A 22,458-nucleotide genomic window follows, 5' to 3' on the forward strand; every position below is an offset into this window, starting at 1 on the left:
TAGCCATTCCCTTTGCTGTAAATACAAGTTTCACTTTTCTTTTCCCATCTTCTTCCTCATGTTTCATTACTGGTGTTCTTGATTTAAACAACGGAAATTCATTCTGGCCGCTTTAGGCAAATAGGGAGTCACTGGCAAGGATGTGAACACAGCTTCTGCCGTGGACCAAGGGCCAGGCTCGGAGCAGGCAGCACCGAGACACTTCCAGGGTTCGAGTCAGGAATTTCTACTTTTTCATCAACTGCTGCTGATTCCATCAGTGACCTCCAGTCATCCAGCCTGTCTGTTCCTTGCTCAACTGGCCACATCCCAGGAGAGAGATCTTGATTTGGCCGAGTACCAGACATGTACCGTGCTGTGGCAGTGGCAGAAGACATTTGGGAGGAGCCCCAGGGACCTTCTTTGGCATCTGTAGTGGCAGGACAGCTACGGGGCCTTTCTGTCCCACTCGGGTAGTGTTACAGGTGAAACGGCGGCAGAGAGGCGACCTCGGTTCTTGTTCTCACATGGGAGATTTCCACGTGGACAAGGCAGAGAGCAAAGCAAGATTTATTTATGTCAGAAACCTACTGCAGCAGCCAGGAGTGGGGCTCCAAGAGAGGCCGACCCAGAAACTGGCTTCAGTCCAACCTCTTAAACACACTTTTTGGGGAGAAAGAAAGCAACAGAATGGCAGCTAACAATCAGAGGGCTGAGACAGAACACATCAAAATGCTGGATTTGTAATCTTGTCTGTCCTAGCTTGCTCAGGAGGGAAAAAAAAACAACCAAGGGGTGGGTTCTTTATGTTTCCAGAGATGGGCAGGTCTGCTCTGGGTTGGGCTGTTGGGGGCCGGCGCTGAGAGGAAGCTGAACCACATCTTAGGAGGGGCTAGGAGTGCAGCCCCCTTTTAGAAGAGATGCTTCAGGTTGTCTGTGTGCATTTCACATTGCTGTAACTTTCTTCATAGATAGCTTTGGTGTCAACAGTCCACAGTTTTTCTATGAGAAATGCTGGCATCACATGGCCCATGTCTCTGGGAAGTTAGACAACTAACAACTAGAGAACTAAGACAATTCTGACTTCTTCCACCTCCCCCTTTATCTTTTTCCCTCCATACTTAGGGGCAAAAAAAAAAAAAAAAAAAAAATCCATCTTTGATCCCATTCTGCCAGAGCCAGGAGGGAAAGTGTTCACCTAACAAAGTCACCTGGGACATATGTTAAAAACATAAAAGGTGTGATCTCCACCCCTGGGGCATTGGATTTCAGTAGAAATCGCTGATCCTGCCCCACCCACGAGATAATTCTTGGGGTGTGGGAAGTATGGGGAAGCTCCCCTCAAAAATGTGTAGGCATTAGCCAATGGTAATAACTTGATCTCTAGGACCCATTGTTGGTAGCTGCCATGTAGGAGCCGAAAGTCAAGTTGAATGCTTCACTATTGTTTATGGCATGTCTGTGAGTTAAAGAGACAGAGGTTTTGGTTCTGTTTTTCCTCATTGAGGAAAGCCAGGGCACATGTCATAATAAATGCTTCTGGACAGTGGGCATTTGGTGCAGTGGTTAGGTGGCCTCTTGGAATGCCCGCATCCCATATTGGAGTGCCTGCTCAGTCTGAGTCCTGGCTACGCCACTTCCAACCCAGCTTCCTACTAATGTGCACCTTGGGAGGCAGCAGGTGAAGACGCAAGTGCTTGGATCCCTGCCACCCACATAGGAGACCTGGATTAAGTTCTGGGCTCCTGACTTTGGTCTGATACAGGCATTTGGACAGGGAACTAACTGATAGACGATCTTTCTCTGTCTCTATTGTTCAGATACGTTGGAAATAAACAAACATTTTTTAAAAGGACTCTGGACTTGCCTGGAGGCTTTGACCTTGTAAATCAGCTCCATGTTGTCATCCACATGCACAGGCAGATGTTCCAAGGAGTGTGCCGTTAGTTGATTTCCTTGGGAGAATATCACAGAGTGTTGGTCCTGCACAAGCTAAGACAACTGTGACATCACTAGGTGATAACAATCAATGGGACCATCATATGTACAGTCAGCCATTGACTGAAATGTCATTAGGTAGCACATGACTAATTCCCTGGAGCTCTGGTCCTGTCTCCAAATCTTGCCCTGGGTCAGACGTGCATTGCCCCTGAGCTAAGCATTCAATAGCATTGGAACTTGTCTTCCATCTTCCGGACTCTTCTTTCTACCCCCATTCCCTCCAGCAACTAAGAAGGCCCCTCAGAGATCTTCTTCTTCATGGGAAGCAGTCGTAAAGTCATAAAATGAGAAAGTTAGAGGTGGAAAGCTAAGTTTGACTCTTAGCTCCATGATTTGACTAGATGCTATCATCTAGGTTGTATTTTTAGTCTCTTTAAACATTGATTTTTCTGATTTATAATTTGGAGAAAAACCACTTCCTATATACAGTTGTGAACATTGAATGATAGTGTTTTTCAGTCATTCAGCGAAGTGGCGGACACACAGTAAGTACTTAATTGCCCGCCATTGTACTTGTTAGTGAACAGCTTCAATAGCACAGAAATTGTCCGTACCCCTGCCCTTGAGAAGGCCTCATCTTTAGACCTAGCTGGCACCAGTTCTCTTGTTGCAGGTAATTCTCAGTGCCTTCCACAACTTTGTTTCAAGGTTTTGGCTATGTTCAAATCTTCTTTTCTTTTTTTAGTCATTTACATTTCTTAGAAAATTGTGTATTCCTTTGAGATTTAATGGGTTCTGAATCAGAGTTAGGTCAAAGGAGTTAAGTTCCCAGTGTTACACAGCATAATGGGGTGACTATATTTCACAATAACTTAGTGTTCGTTTTTACGAGCAAAGAGAAGAAGGCATGAAATAATGTCGTGAAATAATGGCAGGTTGATTACCTGGATTTGTTCAGTACACATTGAAACATGGATTGAAATGTCACACAGTAGCCTGCAAATATGTACAATTATTGTTAATATGAAATTGAAACAAATCCTATCAGTACACATTGTATACAAAGTTGAAATGTCACAGTGTACCTCATAAATAAGTATAATTGTTAGTAAATTTTTTGTAATGTTAAAATTTACTAGCATGGTGTTATGTATAATATTCCCTTATAATGACTTTTCTCTCCTTGTCTGTAGTTATGTTTTTTTACAATTTTAAATTTTGAGTATGTGTAACTTCTCTGCCTTCAGCTTGATTAGTTTAGCCAGAGCTATGGTTTCTGTGTCTTCTAAGCTAAGACTAATTATCTAGGTCATTAGTCTTGTTTGATTAGTTTAAAACTTGGTAATTTACATGCCTAGTTTAATTTCACTTTTGGATTTTATGAAGAAGCGCTTGTAGTATAGACACCTTTTACCAGCTTTGCACCATCCTGGGGCTGCCTTTTGGGCAGCTCCACCTTATCCACCTGTTCCTGGTCCACCAGCCTCACCTTACTCAGAAACCAAAGGCCCAGGCCAGCGCTGCGGCTCACTAGGCTAATCCTCTGCCTGGGGCACCAGCACACCGGGTTCTAGTCCCGGTCGGGGTGCCAGATTCTGTCCCGGTTGCCCCTCTTCCCATCTAGCTCTCTGCTGTGGCCCAGGAGTACAGTGGAGGATGGCCCAAGTCCTTGGGTCCTGCACTTGCATGGGAGACCAGGAGAAGCACCTGGCTCTTGGCTTTGGATCAGCGCAGTGCATCGACCACAGCGGCCATTGGGGGGTGAACCAACAGTAAAGGAAGACCTTTCTCTCTGTCTCTCTCTCTCTCTCTCACTGTCCACTCTGCCTGTCAAGAAAAAAAAAAAAAAGGCCCCCCAGAAGAGCTAAGAGCTGTGTTGGGGCCTCTGATCTGCACTCCTGTGAAGAGGGCCTTCATGGCTCATATGCTGGAATCCATGGGAATCCATGGTGCGTGCGGTTTTAGGCACAGTGTGATGCCAGGTGTTGTTGGGAGCCTGTCTCTCACTGTGTCTGAGGTAACCAGCTTTGCTCTGTTCATTTTACTTTCCAGGAGCTTCTCCTGTGTCATGGAGAAGGATGAGTCTTGCTCCTCAGGTTTCACATTATCTTTACAGCTCCAAATCTCATAAACTGAGATAACTTTTTTGGGTAAAGATTTATTTGTTTATTTGAAAGAGTTACAGAGAGACAAGGAGAGATCTTCCGTCCCCTGGTTCACTCCCCAGATGGCCTCCACGGCCAAAGCTGGGCCAGGCTGAAGCCAGGAGCTGGGAGCCTCATCTGGGTCTCCCATGTAGGTGCAGGGGTCCAAGTACTTGCACCATTTGCTGCTGCTTTCCCAGGTGAATTAGCAGGGAGCCGGATCAAAAGTGGAGCAGCTGGGACTCAAACCAGCAATCATATGGGATGCCTGTGTTGCATGCGCCGGCTTAACCTGCGGCACCACAGCATTATGTCAGCCCCAAACTGAGATAAGATACCTTCCAGTGTTCGTCTCTGTCCCAGAAGAAGGATTCTGACCGCTTTGCCTACCGCTTTGCCTGAGTTCATTACTGCTTTATGTAGATAAGAACTGGTAGAACAGCTCTGCTTATGAAAGCCAGCAGGCTTTACTTCTGTGAAGGAATTAGGAGGGAGTTAGTATGGTTACAGTACAGACAGCATATCTGTAACATCTGAGATAGACTGGCTGCTGGGCTGGGTTCCCTGCTGAGAATACACAGTCATAGGTGATAAGACCTGGTGGAGACAGAGGATAAACCTCAGACTCCCTGAGGGCGGAACTGCCTTTTTCCAGACCCAGCCTTTATATGTGAACGCAGAGCACGGCCCCTGGGCCAGGAGTAAACAGGCTGGCTCCCCTAGTGTATGTGTGTGACCCCATCAGCTGCAGCCTCATCCTGCTTGGATGTCCTGCCCAGCGCTGGATCTGAGAGAAGGGTGCACTGATTGGCCAATGGGAGTCACACCCCTCCCCAGCTCTATCTGTGGGCTCTTCCAGTGGTATGATGCACAGATTCCTTCCTTCCTTCCTTCCTTCCTTCCTTCCTTCCTTCCTTCCTTCCTTCCTTCCTTCCTTCCTTCCTTTTTTGCCATATCCCTTGAATTTTAACGAATAATAATCTTTTTTAAAATTTTCTAAATACGCTTATGATCTGGATTTCCTTGTTGACAAGAATTATTCCAAGGAGGGTGTGTGTGTGTGTTTAATTTCTTTGTGATTGAATATAGAGTTAGGTTTGGGTTTGAGGTATGCAGATCACCTCTCCTCTTGCCAGGTGTCTGGTTAGTAGAGTATACACAAAAGAGGTGAGCCAAAAGAGGTTAAAATTCCAGCTGTCAATAGGCTCCTCCTCTTGAGAACACGGCTTTTGTCTAGGGTCAAAGCGAAGATTTCTGTTCCTTCCCCCACTTGTCCTAGTGAGGGGGCAAGTTGATCTTCCCATACAGGAACAGACCAGGAAGGGAGAAAGAGACCTGGCTTCCTTCCGATGACCACATGCTCCCAGAAGCTTGCTGTGAGCCCCCCGTCACGGCGTCTGGGGCCCTCCCCGATCCTGTTAGTTATTTCTCTGCCTCAGGACTGAGTAGTGGGTTTCCAGGGCCAGGAAGGTGAAGGTGCTTCATTCAGTTGCAGTCTGTGATCTGAGAAGCTTTTCTTCTTGGAGTTTAAGTTTCCTCAGTTGTCTGATGTATTGCTAACTTCTGTTCATCTTCGTACATCCTGGGAATTAAGAGGCAGTCTTGGCCAGTGCCGCGGCTCACTAGGCTGATCCTCCGCCTTGCGGCGCCGGCACACCGGGTTCTAGTCCCGGTCGGGGCGCCGGATTCTGTCTCGGTTGCCCCTCTTCCAGGCCAGCTCTTTGCTGTGGCCCGGGAGTGCAGTGGAGGATGGCCCAAGTGCTTGGGCCCTGCACCCCATGGGAGACCAGGAGAAGCACCTGGCTCCTGCCATTGGATCAACGCAGTGCGCCGGCCACAGCGGCCATTGGAGGGTGAACCAACGGCAAAGGAAGACATTTCTCTCTCTCTCTCTCTCTCACTGTCCACTCTGCCTGTCAAAAAAAAAAAAAAAAAAAAAAAAGGCAGTCTTGGAATGGAACTCCCCATTTACCCTTCTTGGCCTGCTCTCCCTTAATAAAGCCCTCATGTCCCTATGCATTCTTCTCACTAAATAAATCCTAAACCTTTAAAAAGAATTAAAAAAAAAAAATAGAATCCTAATATAAGCTTGGAAGGTTCATTCTTCCAGTCTTTTAGATTCAGTTTCTAAATGTGTTTCCTGAAAAGTGGCTGCATCTAATTCTCCCTTTGGCCTGACCTGCCTCCAGTTTTCTCTGCCCGTCCTGCTGTCCTAGCTCCAAATCCCACAGCCTCTGGGATGAATACTGCTGCCCCTTGGCTTCTGTTCCTTGAGGGTCTCCCTGCACACTCGGAGAGTCATTGTCAAGTTTAGCTAACTTAACAGCAGATCCAAATATGCCTCTCCATTGGCCTTCAGGGTGCTGTCAGCCCTTCACTCGGGCTGCAATTGGGGATTCTGCCAGGCCTTGTAGGGTACCCACTACTGTCTCCAGAAGCCCCTAATGGAGGCTTTAACCAGATCCTGTATATGTCACAGTGATCCCTTAGTAAATCTGGGGGTGGGGATTGGTTCCAGGAGTCTCATTACCACCACCAAAGTCCGCTCAGGTCCTGTGCTAGTCGCCGTTTGATAACTGTGTTACAAATACCTGAAAGGCGTTGCTCAGGAAGGACATTTATTGGGGTTCACAGTGTAAGATCGAGTGACCCTGTTAGTCTGGCATCTGATGTGGGTGGGGAAAGTGTACAGAGTGCAGAACCTATGGCAGAAGCCAGGAAGCATATATCAGGGGACACGCTCATCCGTCACGTCCACATATTTCTGTTTATGATCCTGGAGCTCCCCCCTAGCGGCTCCACCTTCAGACACCATAACTGGATCAAGCTTCCACCCTTAATCCACCAACCATTAACGTAAGACTTTGGGACAGAGGCCCCAATATGTGGGCCTTTGAGGGACATGCAAATTATTGTTCAAACCATAACAGTGCCATAGGATTTGTGTGTAGCCTATGCATATCCTCCCTATTCTTTAAATCATTTCTAGGTTACTGATAATACCTAATACAGTGTAGACACTGTGTAAATAGTTGTTAGACTGTATTGTTTAGAGAATATTGACAAGAAAAGGTCTGCATATCTTCAACACAGATGTATTTTTATTTCCAAATATTTTTTTTAAAGATTTATTAATTTATTGGAAGGGTAAAGTTAGCGAGATCTTCCATCTACTCGTTCACTCCCCAAATGGCCACAATGACCAGGGTTGGGCCAGATCAAAAGCAGGAGTCAGGAGCTTTTTCTGGGTCTCCCATGTGGGTAGAAGGGGCCTAAGCGCTTGGGCCATCCTTTGCTGTTTTTCCAGGCCATTAGCAAGCAGCTGGATGGGAAGTAGAGCAGCTGGGACTTGAACTGGTGCCCATATGGGATGCCAGCACCACAAGTGGCAGCTTTTACCCACTACAGCATGGCACCCCCAATATCTTTGATTGCAGTTGACTGAAACTGATGATGCAGAACGAGTGAGTGTGGAGGACAGATCTTATTTGTAATAGAAATTCCTGGAAATCTGTGGGACATAGACAGCACCATAGAGGGTTTTTCTGAAGAGGGGATGTTGATACTCATGCCCCAGGCCATCTCCTGCCTGGAAGTCCCTCCTGGTCATCTTGACTGTCTGCAGACCATGACTGCCCTAGCCACCTGCTCTAGCCACCTGCTCTGCCATGGTAGGAGAGTCCCCTTCATTTGTCTTCCTGTAACACTTCTCTTTGGCCCAAGCTCATCTTGTTCATCTACATGTTGCTCTTCCTGGTGTTTTCTATAACTGCTTGTGTGATGAGTAGCTGTAGGCATCCTGATTATTTATGTAACAATTGTCTTCATACAAGGACTTGAGTTTTAGTGAACGGTATTTTTTATTAACAATTCATCTAGAAAGGCAAGAATTAGAACATAGAGAAATGAGCCTACATCTGCATTCCAAAATACATATTTTTTTTTAAATTGGCAAGTAGAAATTGTATCTGTTTGTGGTGTGCAACATGATGTTTTAATCTGTGAATCCATTGTGGAATGGTTAAATCAAGCTGTTTAATATAGATTCTCTGTGCTTTTCTTGCAATGAGAATGAAAGTACTGGGTAGTTTTAAAGTATGCAGTGTATTATTATTGACTATAGTCACCATGATGTACATTAGAACTCCTGAACTTACTCCTCTCTAACTGAAACACTGTGTCCTTTGACAATATCTTCCCCAGGACCCTCCACTTCACCCCCATGACACCATTTGACTCTTAGATGTCCCATGTAAACCAAATCATGAGGTGCTTGTCTTTCTGTGCCTGATTGGTTTCATAGGACTTAAGGATTTTGTATATGAAAATACAGGGCAACTTGAAAGCGTTCTTTCAGAAAACAGTAAGAGTAAAGGCCTCTGCAGCTGGGAGAGTGAGCTGCCTTGGCCAGGTGGTTTAGCTATTTTGTTTTGCATTGTAGCAAGAGCATTTAAGGGGAGATCTACATTTGTAATAAATTTTGTGTGCACTGATACAGTATTGCTAACAGCAGACACAATGTGATACAGCAGCTCTCTAGAACTTAATCAGCAACTTAACTGAAACTTTGCTTTGAAACTCCCTGCCAGATGAGGTGTGAGTGGCATTTCTTAGTTTTGAGCAGTTACAGTCTTTGCCAGGCAGGTGTGTTCAGATTCAGCTGTGGGTATGGAACCTGTGCTCTTTAGAAGCTCAGCTGACAGTGTCATTCCTGGCCTTTTATGTTTCCGTCATTCGCATAAACCCTGGAGTAGGGCTGTGGGTGCTGAAACTCCTTGAGGAACAGAGAATTGGAGTTCTCACTCTGTGTCCTTATCATTCGGTCTTCCCATTTTTGTTTTTAGTCTTGCTCTTTCTCCTCTAAACTCGTTCCAAATTTTAGATCAAGAAGCCAGAACTGTTTTAATACATAAATGACCAAGAAGGTGGTTTTCCTGGTCAGTATCAGAAATATTATTGGCATTCTGTGGAACTTTAAATGTAACAGAGTGTCTTTACAGAAAATTTGCTGTGCTACCTTTGCGGAAATGAGTGTTCAGAAAGAACTTGAGACTTTGAGGAATTTGGACGTTGTTTGCCTTTGCATCAGGATATTTGGCTTGGAAGGGTGCCGTCTTTAAGTGTTGCTCTGTTGAGAGTCCTTGACTCACATGGGTGGGTAGGAGGTGATTTTGGATGTGCTAATCCTAGAATTATTTAGTAGCATTACAAAATTCTACATGAGAAAAGTCACTGTGTCTGCTTTCAGATGAAGTGGATTCTTTTGTAGAGGGTGTGATTGTACTGTTAGACATGTAAAATTAAGCAAAGCAGAATCGAGGAACAACGGTAGACCACAATTCTGCCTGTCCAAAGACTGTGCACTGGCTGGCGCCGCAGCTCACTAGGCTAATCCTCTGCCTGCGGCGCCAGCACACCGGGTTCTAGTCCCGGTCGGGGCGCTGGATTCTGTCCCAGTTGCCCCTCTTCCAGGCCAGCTCTCTGCTGTGGCCAGGGAGTGCAGTGGAGGATGGCCCAAGTGCTTGGGCCCTGCACCCCATGGGAGACTAGGATAAGTACCTGGCTCCTGCCTTCGGATCGGCGCAGTGCGCCAGCCACAGCTGCCATTGGAGGGTGAACCAATGGCAAAGGAAGACCTTTCTCTTTCTCTCTCTCACTGTCCACTCTGCCTGTCAAAAAAAAAAAAAAAAAAAGACTGTGCACTGAGCAGTCTGGTGAGCACCCTGTGGCCCCCGGACCCATGGTGGGCTTGAGTAGAACCTTCTGCAAATCCAATCAGAAGAGTTAGGGAAACACTGGATTCAGGATTCCCTTCCCAGGGGATCCCCCAGAGGAGAGGCAGGGACTAGCTGGGACCCTCAGCGCGCAGGGGGCTCAGGGGAGGAACCCTGCTTAGGAGTCTGACTACACAGAGCATTCTGGTAAGTCCCTTCCAGGAGACAGCTGTCAAAACTGGGATTTCCCACTCCATTCAGGGACCAACCGTTGCACCCAGCCTTGCCTTTCTCCAAGACCACCTGTGCCAGGCTCCTCACAGGTTACCCCATTGCTATTTTTGCTCCCCTGTAGTCTACTTGCGATCCAAAGTAGGACTGTGCTTTTGAAAAGGCAAGCCAGATCATCCGTGTCTTTACTCAACCGTGGTGTCTTTGCTCTGAGATGAAAGAGTGCCGCTTCCTGTCTGCCCACCAGGTGCCATGTGATTGAGCTCCTGGCTGGTCCCACACCTCAGCCGTGCCTCTGGTGCCCACTCCCAGCCTCACTGACCTCCTTGCTTTTCATTCCTGCCAGGGTTCTCCCACCTGCTGTCAGCCCTGCCTGGAGCTCTGTCACACCTTGCGTGGCTGCTTGCTCACGCCTCTCAGACCCCAGTTCAAAACCTCAGGAGAGTTTCACCAACTGCCTGCCCTGTTAAGTGGCCTCTCCCTCAACTGCCTCCAAGATGCACAGTAAAAGCCTATTTTGCTGTGAGAAACAGTGACTTGATCAGCCCTTGTCCTGTTGATGAACAACTTAATACTTTATCCCTTTTAGTATTTTTTTTTATTCTAATAAAATAAATACTATTGATTGAACTCTGTAATTAACACACAATTATATTTAGGTGTTGAAATTTAACTGAAAAGTGATCCCTGTTAAATATAAGAGTGGGAATAAGAAAGGGAGGAGATGTACAATTTGTGACATACTCAATCGGACTTGCCCCAAATGGTAGAGTTAGAAACATACCAGGGGAGGGCCGGCGCCGCGGCTCACTAGGCTAATCCTCCGCCTTGCGGCGCCGGCACACCGGGTTCTAGTCCTGGCTGGGGCACCGGATTCTGTCCCGGTTGCCCCTCTTCCAGGCCAGCCCTCTGCTGTGGCCAGGGAGTGCAGTGGAGGATGGCCCAGGTGCTTGGGCCCTGCACCCCATGGGAGACCAGGAAAAGCACCTGGCTCCTGGCTCCTGCCATCGGATCAGCGCGGTGTGCCGGCCGCAGCGCGCCGGCCGCGGCGGCCATTGGAGGGTGAACCAACGGCAAAGGAAGACCTTTCTCTCTGTCTCTCTCTCTCACTGTCCACTCTGCCTGTCAAAAAAAAAAAAAAAAAAAAAAAAAAGAAACATACCAGGGGATTCCAATTCAATCCCATCAAGGTGGCATGTACCAATGCCATCTCACTAGTCCAAGTGATCAATTTCTTTTTTTTAATAGAAAGCTTTTATTTAATAAATATAAATTTCATAAGTACAACTTTTGGATTATTGGGGTTCTTCCTCCCATACCTGCCCTCCCACCCACAAACCATCCTACCTCCTACTCCCTCTTCCATTCCATTCTTCATTAAGATTCATTTTTAATTATCTTTATATACAGAAGATCAACTCTAAACTTAGTAAAGATTTCAACAGTTTTTATCCACACAAATACACAAAGCATAAAGTACTGTTTGAAGATCAGTTTTACTGTAAATTCTCATAGTACAACACATTAAGGTCAGAGATCCTATGTAGAGAGCAAGTGCACAGTGACTCCTGTTGTTGATTTAACAATTGATACTCTTATTTATGATGTCAGTGATCATCTCAGGCTCTTGTCATGAGCTGCCAAGGCTATGGAAGCCTCTTGAGTTCACAAACTCCAACATTATTTAGACAAGGCCATAATCAAAGTGGAAGTTCTCTCCTCCTTTCAGAGAAAAGATCTCCTTCTTTGATGGCCCCTTCTTTCCACAGGGATCTCACAGAGATATTTCATTTAGGTCATTTTTTGCCACAGTGTCTTGGCTTTCCATGCCTGAAATGCTCTCGTGGCATGTCAAATTTTAAATTTTGTTTATTTATTTGAGAAGCAGGGAAGCAGAACTTTCATTTGCTAGTTCACTCTCCAAATGTCAGCAAGAGTTAGGACTGACCCAACGATTGAAGTTGAGGTCTGGGAACTCAATGCAGGTTTCCCATGTGGGTTGCAAGGACTCAATTACCTGACCTATCACCCAAGTGATCAATTTCTGTTCACAATTGATCATAATGATAGGACGAAGAGTCAAAGGGATCACATAAACAAGACTAGTGTCTGCAAATACTAACTGATAGAATAAAAAAGGGAGAGAACAATCCAACATGGGAAGCAGGATACACAGCAGACTCGTAGAATGGCAGATGTCTTAAACAGCACTCTGGCCTCAGAATCAGCCCTTAAGGCAGTTGGATCTGGCTGAAGAGCCCATGAGAGTATTTTAGGCATGGAAAGCCAAGACACTCTGGCAAAAAAAAAAAAAAAAAAAAAACCAAACCACTAAATGAAATATCTCTGTGAGTGAGATCCCAGTGGAAAGAATGGGTCATCAAAGAAGGAGGTACCTTTCTCTGAAAGGAGGAGAGAACTTCCACTTTGACTATGACCTTGTCTAAATAAGATTGAAGTTGGCAAACTCAGAATGCTTCCATAGCCTTGGCAACTCATGACAAGAGCCTAGGGTGATTACTGACGCCATAAACAAGAGTGTCAATTGGTTAAGTCAACAACAGGAGTCACTGTGCACTTACTCCTCATGTAGGAGCTCTGTCCTTAATGCGTTGTACATTGTGAATTAATGCTATAACTAGTACTCAAACAGTATTTTACACTTTGTGTTTCTGTGTGGGTGCAAACTGTTGAAATCTTTACTTAATATATGTTAAATTGATCTTCTGTATATAAAGAGAATTGAAAATGAATCTTGATGTGAATGGAAGTTGGGGAGGGAGCGGGAGAGGGGAGGGTTGCGGGTGGGAGGGAAGTTATGGGGGGGGGAAGCCATTGTAATCCATAAGCTGTACTCTGGAAATTTATATTTATTAAATAAAAGTTAAAAAAAGACTATTTTATAAAGTTCCAAACCATCTGGATTGACATTTTGTAAAATATGAGATGTTTTGTGAAATTCATGTAAAAATAGAATTGAAAGATTCTTACTTTGGTGCAAAAAGATTGAGACATATGCATTTTTTTCATATAAAACACATTTTCCATGAACTTTTAAAAGGTTCCTCATATAACAAAGATGCCACTGCCGTATCCAGTTGCTGTAAAGGTGTCCAGCAGTTGCTTTGAGTTTCGGCACTTTCTCATCATGGGCACGTAACAAACAATTCAGGCGTGGAAATGACCCTTCGAGCAGCAGCTTTGCTCCACTAATTGCTCTCTGTGTGTCCCCACTGCCAGCCGCCCTCTGTAATCCAGCTGGGAGCTCCCTGATGGCAGGGACTTTGCTCTGGACTCCTCCTCATGCCACCACAATGCCAGGATCACTGCTAACACACACTGGGCTCTTATTAATCCTTGTGCATGCCCCAGCCCCTCCTATGCCCATCCCATCCCATCCAATCTAGCCCAGCCCAAGCAGGAGAAGATCATAGGAGGCTCAGGCCACTGCTCCTTTCTCTCCTGGCTGGGAGTCGGCCACTGTTAGAGTGGCTGGAGTAAGATAATTCCAGTGTCAATAATATTATTTTTATTTTTTATTAATATTTGTATATTCCTCTCTTTTTTAAAAAATATTTTATTTATTTTACTTGGAGGTAGAGTTACAGATAGTGAGAGGGAGAGACAGAGAGAAAGGTCTTCCTCTTGTTGGTTCACTCCCCAAGTGGCTGCAAGGGCTGAAGCTGCGCCAATTGAACCAGGAGCCAGGAGCTTCTTCCCAGTCTCCCACGTAGGTGCAGGGGCCAAGGAGTTGGGCCATCTTCTAAGACTTTCGCAGGCCATAGCAGAGAGCTGGATTGGAAGTGGAGCAGTCGGGACTAGAACCGGCATTCATATGGGAAGGCAGTACTGTAGGTGGAGGATTAACCTACTGCACCATGGCGCCAGCCCCTCAGTAGTATTATTAGCACACTAACTGTGTGACCTTGATTGGATGACTTTCATAGCACACACTGCTGTCCCCGTAGCTGTGAAGTAGGTGTGGTATTTCCTTCCACCATAAAATGAGATCATACTCTTAGATGCACTTAGTGATCTCACAAATGCTGACCCTGGGTGTTTTCTCTCATATGCATTGATTTTTGTAACTGAAAACAAAAGCCAATTTCTTCCTCCATGCTCCTCTTAATGAGGTAGAATAGAATTGGCACACTCTTTGGGCCAAGGGCTGCACTGTAAATATTTTCTGTGTTATAATCCCCATAGGTCTAGGTTAGCTTCCTCCCTTCTCCATTGTTAAAAAAAAAAATGTTCTTTGTTCAAGGGCCTTAAGAAGACAAGCTAGGGTGAAGTTTGCAGATTCCTGGCTATCGCTGGAATTGTCTTTCTGTGGGACTCAATAAATTTTACGTTCTGTTTGAATGAACTAAGAAGTATGACTCATAACAGTTTATTTTCCTTTAGTTAGTCCTCTCAACATGCTGCCAAGGCCTGGATTCAGACTTCACACTCTCTCTTGTTTTCCAGGGTGTTATAAACATTAATGGAGTTTGGAACAGCTTCTTTCAGCACCAAATCAAGGCTTTGCAGAGCAGGGCTGGTGGTTTATGGAGGACACCCCTGCATGTTTGTCCACTTTCAGATTGTTTTGGCCTGGATGGGCCCTTAGCGCTTGGGGAAGCATCCACAGGTGGACCTGATAATAAAGCATTCTGTTCGCTATTCAAAAGATATTACCTTCTTAATTTCCTGACATTTTCTCCTGATGAGCTATTTATAGACATGATGGAACTTTCTATTGGATTTAAAACTAATACAGTTAATCTTGTTTTACTTTTTTTTTTTTTTAAGATTTATTTATTTATTTGAAAGGCAAAGATAGGAAGGGAGAAAATGAAGGGGAGAGAAAGAAAAGAGAGAGCTTCCATCCACTGTTTCAATCCCCAAATGGCTGCAAAGGCCGGGATTGGGTCAGGCCAAACCAGGTGCCAGAAGCTTCTTCCAGGTCTTCCATGTGGATGCAGGAGTCCAATGACTTGGGCCATCTCCCACTGGTTTCCCAGGCGCATTAGCAGGGAGTTGCATAGGAAGTAGAGCAGTCGAGACTTGAACCTGTGCCCATAGGGGATGCCAGTGCTGCAGGTGGAGGCTTAACCTTTTATACCACAGCACCAGTCCCACTTGTTTTGCTTTTTGATAACCAGATGTGATGTTTCAGGAGGCCAAGTTTTTGTGGTATTAGAAACTTCTAACATTTGATTATAAACAGGGTGTGCCTGGGTGCATTTGATGTTTTGTAAACAGAGTCCTTCTTTCCACTTTTGTTGCCAGGGTCTCCTGACTTCCTGCAGGTGATTTATCTTGCCCTTCTTGGAAACCACTGTTGATCTTGTTTGGTTCCGTTCCTTTCCAGTTTAAAAAAAAAAAAAAATCTTGGGCCCGCACTGTGGTGCAGTGGGATAAAGCCCTGGCCTGTAGTGCCCTCATCCCATATAGGCACCAGTTCAAGTCCTGGCTGCTCCACTTCTAATCCAGCTCCCTGCTAATGCACCTGGGAAAGCAGTAGAAGATGAAAGGTGGATCAGAAGTGGAGCAGCCAGGACTAAAAATTGGCTCCTGGGGCCGGTGCAGTGGCACAGTAGGTTAATCCTCCACCTGTGGTGCAGGCATCCCATATGGGTGCCGATTCAAGTCCCAGCTGCTCAACTTCCAATCCGGCTCTCTGCTGTGGCCTGGGAAAGCAGTGGAAGATGGCCCAGGTGATGGGGCCCCTGCACCCATGTGGGAGACCGGGAAAAAGCACTCAGCTCCTGGCTTCAGATTGGCGCAGCTCCGGCTGTTGTGGCCATTTGGGGAGTGAACCAACAGAAGGAAGACCTTTCTCTCTGTCTCTCCCTCTCACTGTCTGTAACTCTGCCTCTCAAATAAAATAAATAAAATCTTAAAAAAAAAAAAAAATTGGCCCCTATAGGAGGTGTCAGTGTTGCAGGTAGCAGCTTAACCCGCTATGCTATAACATTAACTCCCTAACTGGGCAACTTTTTGGTCATGCAGAGCCCCCCCTTGCTCCATCTGTAAAGTTGGCCTCTTAAAAGCACCTCCTCTATCGGAATTTGGTTTCAGATTAATTCATCCTGGCTACCTAAGCATCATTCATTATTGTTTATGGTGGGAAAATTTGCGCCTCTACTGATCTGTATTAATGGCTAATATTCTGCCTGGAAAATTTTGTGTTTGACTTGTTCTGTCTGCTTTAATTTTCTCTGCAGGCTTTTGTGGAGGCCCAGAACAAGATTACTGTGCCTTTTCTCGAGCAATGCCCAGTCCGAGGGTTGTACAGAGAGAGGATGACGGAACTCTATGACTATCCCAAGTACAGCTGCCACTTCAAGAAAGGAAAACGGTATGTGAGCTTGCTGTCACTTAATTTTCTTTTTACTTTCAAGTAGGATACTTTTATTCTTCTTTTATTATTATTATTATTATTATTATTATTTAAAGATCTATTTATTTTTAAAGAGTTACAGAGAGAGAGGAAGAGAGAGATTTTCTACCCACTGGTTCACTTCCCAGATGTCTGCAATGGCCAGGGCTTCATCTGGGTCTTCCATGTGGTGGCAGGGTCCCAAGTACTTGGGCCATCTTCCATTGCTTTTCCCAGGCCGTTAACAGGGTGCTGGACCAGAAGTGGAGCAGCTGGGACATGAACTGGCACCCATACGGGATGCCAGCTTCATAGGCAGTGGCTTTACTGGCTATGCCACAATGCTAGCCCCTCAAGTAGGATGCTTTTGGAGATGATAAAATATAAATAACTTCTCAGTTTACAGAATTAATTCATTATTTTAAAAAAGTTAATTTTCTGTAGTTGGATATGAAAATAACGTGTATTGGTCTACTAACTATTATCCAGATTGTTAAAATAATGATTAAGGACGTCAGTACAGATACATTGTATAAAGAAATCTAGTTGATAGGAAATCTTTGTTGTTGTATGACTAGTCATTGTTGAGACTGGATGATTTATGGCAACAGTGATTTGTTTGCCTCTACTACAAATTATCTTTGGCTTATACTACTTGAAAACATTTCATTAAATGCATTTCTTTTCTTCCACCTAAGATGGACTGGGCCAGGAGGTGGCATGTGTGAATTCACCCGCCTTGCTCCTCTCATTTGAATACCCACTTAAACGTATTCTCTCATGTTCAATCTCCTTGGAGCCACCATCACAGGTTGGCTTTAAAATGCCCGAGGCCCTCCCGCTCCGATACACAGATCAGTAGTCTGGGTGTCAAACCCTGCCTGCCACCTGTTTTTAGAAATACAGTCAGTTGGAGCACGGCCATGCCCATCTGTCTGTGTGTTGTGCATGGCTGCCATCGTGCTGTGGCTACGAGGTAAGTGACTGACTGTAGGACCCCCAAGCCTGGAATATTTGCAGTCTTGCAGTCTGCTACCCTGGCATCCTGGCTTGGGAAGTGAACCAGGTTTTCATTATGGGAAATCAACTTTCTTCTTCATGTAGAAGAAAAACTTACTGCTTTATTTGAATCTCGGTGTTAATTTTAGCAAATCAGGCCATGTAAATTACAGTAAATGCCTAACAGAATGATTCTGGTCCTGGACTCTGGTACAAGGAGATGGTGGGACCTTTCACCTAGTTCCTATGCCTGCCCTTGTTAAGACCTGGTTTTAGTGGTATTTTTGTATGTGTTTGGTTTTGGATTTGATTCGGGTTTTATTTATTTTGGTTTTTACTTTTATGTGTTTGATTTTGCTCTACAAATAGAAAACTCCTTGGCTAAATTAAGACCATTTCTGTCTCCCAGGTATTTTTATTTTTACAATACAGGTTTGCAGAACCAGCGAGTATTATACGTGCAGGATTCCTTAGAGAGTGAGGCCAGAGTGTTCCTCGACCCCAACCTCCTGTCGGATGATGGCACAGTGGCTCTGCGAGGTGAGTGCTGCACAGCCAGGCCCCGGGAGGCCCAATGCCCTCTCTTGCAGCTCTGAAGGGAATGCATTGCCTCACCTCTGAAATACCAGGCAGGGTGTGGGCCACACTGTCGAACAGATGCACACGCAGTGTTAGGAGAGCTAATTTTTGCACAATATATTTAGAACACGTGCACAGTCACATTCCTCCTTTCCCTCTCATGGCACACAGCAGCCTTGGAGAATAATTCCTGCTGGACCCAAATTAGCTTCAAAGACTTCTGGGAGCTGCTGGAATCTTGACTACTGTCATTTCCTATAACATCCCCACGACCTATCTGTGAGTCAAAAAAAAAAAAAAAAAAAAAAAAAGGTCCTTTCCTGTAAGAAAATGAAGCCATGTGAGTAAGGGCCCAGCTATAAATATAAAACAGGAAAGCATTTCAGAGTTTTAAAATCTAGCTAATTGTCAGTATGTTGGAATTGAAAGTAAAATAAAATGCTGTCTTATAAAAATTGGACAGCTCGGTACCCTGTGCCCTGATGTAGATTTAAAAGTTAAATAAATGTGTCTTGCCCGCAGTGGCTATGTGTGCCCTATATAACTCTGCCCCCAAGATAACCTCCTCCACAGGCCACAGGGAAGATGACCCTGGCTTTGTACTGTAAGCCAAGTTCTAGGGCAAGAAGTAGGTTATTCTTCAGTTCTGTTTAATGACTGCGCATTCTAAAAATTATCTCTTGGTACTATCCTAGGTGATCTTAGTGAAGCTGGTACAGTTGTTCCCCTGTAGTATTTTCTGTTGTGTACACAAACACAAGTGTGAGTTTGACCCTCCAGAATTGAGAAATTGAGACACTGAAGTCCTCTGTAATCAATCAGATGGGAGCAACAGGGCCCTCTGGCATCACACTGATACAAAGACCCTCTTTTGCAGGCATTTCCAGACATGAGTCAGTCCCTTGGTGGTCCCTTGCCCCCTCCCTGAATAGGCTGTGTATGTGAATGATGATCTTTAATCACATCAGTTGGAAGATGCCAGCCAGCTTGATAAGAGTGCTCTTCCGTGAACCTGAGCCTGTAGCTTTAAATGAATTTAATACATGGGTGTGTGGCAGGAATATAGCCTGCACAGGAATTCTTTTGGTTTCCCTACAAATCTACCTTGCAGCCCACCCTGAAGGACTTTATGAAAGCAGGGTACGGCCTCTGGCCCTGATGGGGCATTCCAGTGACTTTTAATGAAATGTTTTCTGTGTACGAGGTCCTGAAGGATGAGGAGGTAAATTGGGCACGGAACCTGGCTGTAAATAGTCACGGAGTTTTCTGAGAATGGTATTGTAGAGAATTACAATATGGAGGAGTACCCTTTCTAATTCTTTGGAGAGTGTGTGTTTTTTTAAAACATATTTCTTTGGTTTTTAAAATGTATTTTAAAGAGAGAGTGAGCTAACCACTACACCAAATGCCCACCCCTACACCTATTTCAAACCAATATGTTTTATTTAAATTATTTCTTAAAACTTCCTAATTATAAATAATCTGCACTGTGGTGCTGTATAGAATAAAAGGAGTGTATCTTTCTTTTCCCCTTCACCTTTCAGACTCCTTTCTGCATTTGTATACATATGAACCTAGATATTTCATAACAGTTAGAAGTGATTAGTAAGTACGTTTGTGAGATTCTGAATTAATTTCCTATGAATTGGAATTCCATGTAAAATAGTAAGAACTTGATAATAACTGAACTATCAATCCCCATGAAGTTTAGCAAACATTTACAGAGAAATCTGGCATCAGCGTCTCTACCAGGAGGTGTGGCACGAGATGCTATACATACTTTGTAATCGTAGAAGCTGATACAGACCATGCAAATATCTGTGAAGAAGCATTCCATAGTGATGAGAACGTTCTGTCGGGGCCCTAAAGAGCTGGACGTGGCACACCCATCTCAGCATGTTGCTTTCCTTGTTCTCAGTCATTTCTGAGATGTGCACACTATGAACCTTCATTGCAAACTCCCAGTCTTTATTTACCTGGGTCTCTGAGGGCCAGACCCTGTGCACAGCAATTGTGAGTGCCGGTAACACTCTGCATATGAGATTGTAAAGAGTGATTCCAAGTAGTTTGGATTCCATCCCCCAAATGACCTAACGGCTACAATTTAATTCTATTATATGGTATGTGTCATAATTTAGTCATTACCCTAAAAGCAGTTTCCTCTCTCCCCTTATTCCCTTTATAGTCTAAATAAAATATGCCAGAAGTCCCAGATGAGCTCTGCTTTTAGCTGAGCTGTGCCTGTTGAGCTACAAAAATTCAAACATGGAAGCATCTGAGTGGGCATGGAATCCAGTACTTCATCTCACAGAAGAAACTAGAACTAGAGAGCTTAGGAACCTTGTCCCAGGTTAGCAGGGTAATTCCTATAAGACATGGGCCGGGCCCCCGAGATCCCTCACTCCCAGGTGCCTGCTCCCTCTGTTGTCCCTTTCTGCCTCTGGGTTATCGCAGAGGGCTTTGGCAGCTAGTGTAGTGCACAGCAGGCAAGGCAGGAGTTGTGTCTCTGTGTTCTCAATAGACAGTTTTTCTCCTGTGTCTCTTAGGTTATGCATTCAGTGAAGATGGTGAATATTTTGCCTATGGTCTGAGTGCCAGTGGCTCAGACTGGGTGACAATCAAGTTCATGAAAGTTGACGGTGCCAAAGAACTTCCAGATGTGCTTGAAAGAGTTAAGTTCAGCTGTATGGCCTGGACCCACGATGGGAAGGGAATGTTCTACAATTCTTACCCCCAGCAGGATGGAAAAAGTGATGGTAAGTGAAGACTTCAGGGGAAGCACTTTTGTCCACACAGTGAGGTAGCTAAAAGCTACACAGGTGGTTTGTTCTAGAACCAGGCCTTTCAAAGGGCGCGTACCAGTTAGCTTTGCTGTGTAACAGACCGTACCAAAACTTAGTGACTTAGAATAACAACCATTATGAGCCTGTGGGATGGCTAGGAAGCTCTGGGCTTGGGTGAATGCTAACATGGGGTCAGCTGCAGGCTGGTTGGTTGATGTTGGCTTGGCTCCTTCACCTGTCTGGGGTCTTAGCTGGGACAACCACACTGATGTCTGTGGTCTCTGGTCCTCCGGGAGCTGGCCTGGGCTTGTTCCCATGGCAACTCCATGTGGACAAGGATTCCAGGAGGGTGAGCCTGAAGCAAGCCTTTTTGATGCTAAACTTGCCCTTGACATCACCTTGGCCGCAGTCTGTTGGCCAAAGCAAGTCACAGGGCCAGTCTCTTTCCAGCAGGTAGGGGAATAGATTCAGGGAACTGTGAAAAACTGGGGCCATTATTTTTTTTTGAAGGCTGATTTATTTGTTTGAAAGGCAGAGCCACAGAGCGGGGAAGAGACTGAGAGAGACAGAGCCATCTTTCATCTGCTGGTTTGCTCCCCAAATGACTGCAACAGCCAGGTCTGGACCAGGCCAAAGCCAGGGGCCAGGAACTCTCTCCTGCTGTCTAGAAGGGGTTGCAGGGGCCCAAGTACTTGGATCATCTTCCACTACCTTCCCAGACCTATTAGTGGGAAGATGGACCAGAAGTGGAGCAGTCCAAACTCAAACCAGAGCTCCAAAATGGGATGCCAGCCTCGCAAGCAGTGGCTTAACCTGCAGCGCCACAGTGCCAGCCCCATAAAAAAGTTGGGGCCATAGCACAATCAGTCCTTAACAGACGTGTTGGATCTCCCAGGAGGGATCATGGAGAAGATGGACTTTTTCTTTTTTTTAAACAAATCTGCAACCTATTTGATGTAATTATAAAAAACCTATTGAGTAATTATAAAATTTTCCTACTACAGTAATCGCATCTCTTCCTCTGATCAAAATTAGCAGGGTTACCTGTTGGTTGCATTTATCTCGACTCTGTTCTCCTTCTTACTTTCTGGACATACCTTTTTTGTTCTCCTCATTTGCACAAAGATTCTGTTGTAGTCAAATGGTCCCTCCCTCCTTTCTTTCTGCATTCCCTCCTAACGTTTCCAAACAGGAAGGGCCATGTACCTTGTATCTTGCTGGGATAAGCTGTCGACCTTGTCTTGCCTGTGCTACCCCATGTGCATGGGTGACAGCTTCTTGTTACCTTGGATGGTCTCGCAGGTGGGTTTTACAGTCCCTGTGGTAGAGTCCCTGTGCTTGAGTGCAGAGGCTCCGTGACTCTGGGCCTTGGGCCTGATAAGAAGCATGGCTACTGTTCATGCTGCCCTGAGACCTGCTCTGTGTTATCTGTAGCTATACTTGCTTTCTTTTGTGTTCCACTCCTCCCCTACCAATGGAATTGGGAATAAAGCTGCCATGCTTCTCCTTTCTTTGGCTGTGTTTAGCTTTTGCTGTCTTTTGCTTAGACTGCAACTAGACCTTTTTCTTAATTCAGCACAGGACTACAAGAGGTGGTAACAGCAGGGGGCGCCAGCGCTGCAGCAGGTTAGGCCGTTCCTTGCAGTGCTGGCATCCCATTTGGGCACCAGTTTGGGTCTCAGCTGCCCCATGTCTGATCCAGTTCCCTATTAATGTATCTGGGA

General features: G+C 45.2%; 1 protein-coding gene across 4 annotated transcripts in view; it reads left to right on the forward strand.

Annotated features, from left to right (window-relative positions):
• PREP (prolyl endopeptidase) overlaps positions 1 to 22,458 on the forward strand; it is a 127,993-nt gene that overhangs the window by 17,389 nt on the left and 88,146 nt on the right. For all 4 annotated transcript variants that reach the window (XM_089332808.1, XM_017345303.4, XM_089332810.1 and 1 more), the window contains exons 3-5: positions 16,219 to 16,352; positions 17,782 to 17,912; positions 20,498 to 20,707. In XM_089332808.1, the coding sequence (XP_089188934.1) occupies positions 16,219 to 16,352; positions 17,782 to 17,912; positions 20,498 to 20,707 (475 nt within the window). The remainder of the gene's footprint in view (positions 1 to 16,218; positions 16,353 to 17,781; positions 17,913 to 20,497; positions 20,708 to 22,458) is intronic.

Source organism: Oryctolagus cuniculus, chromosome 5 (assembly GCF_051225735.1).
Source record: "Oryctolagus cuniculus isolate XC-2025 breed Fujian yellow rabbit chromosome 5, ASM5122573v1, whole genome shotgun sequence".
NCBI classification, from domain to species: Eukaryota; Metazoa; Chordata; class Mammalia; order Lagomorpha; family Leporidae; genus Oryctolagus; species Oryctolagus cuniculus.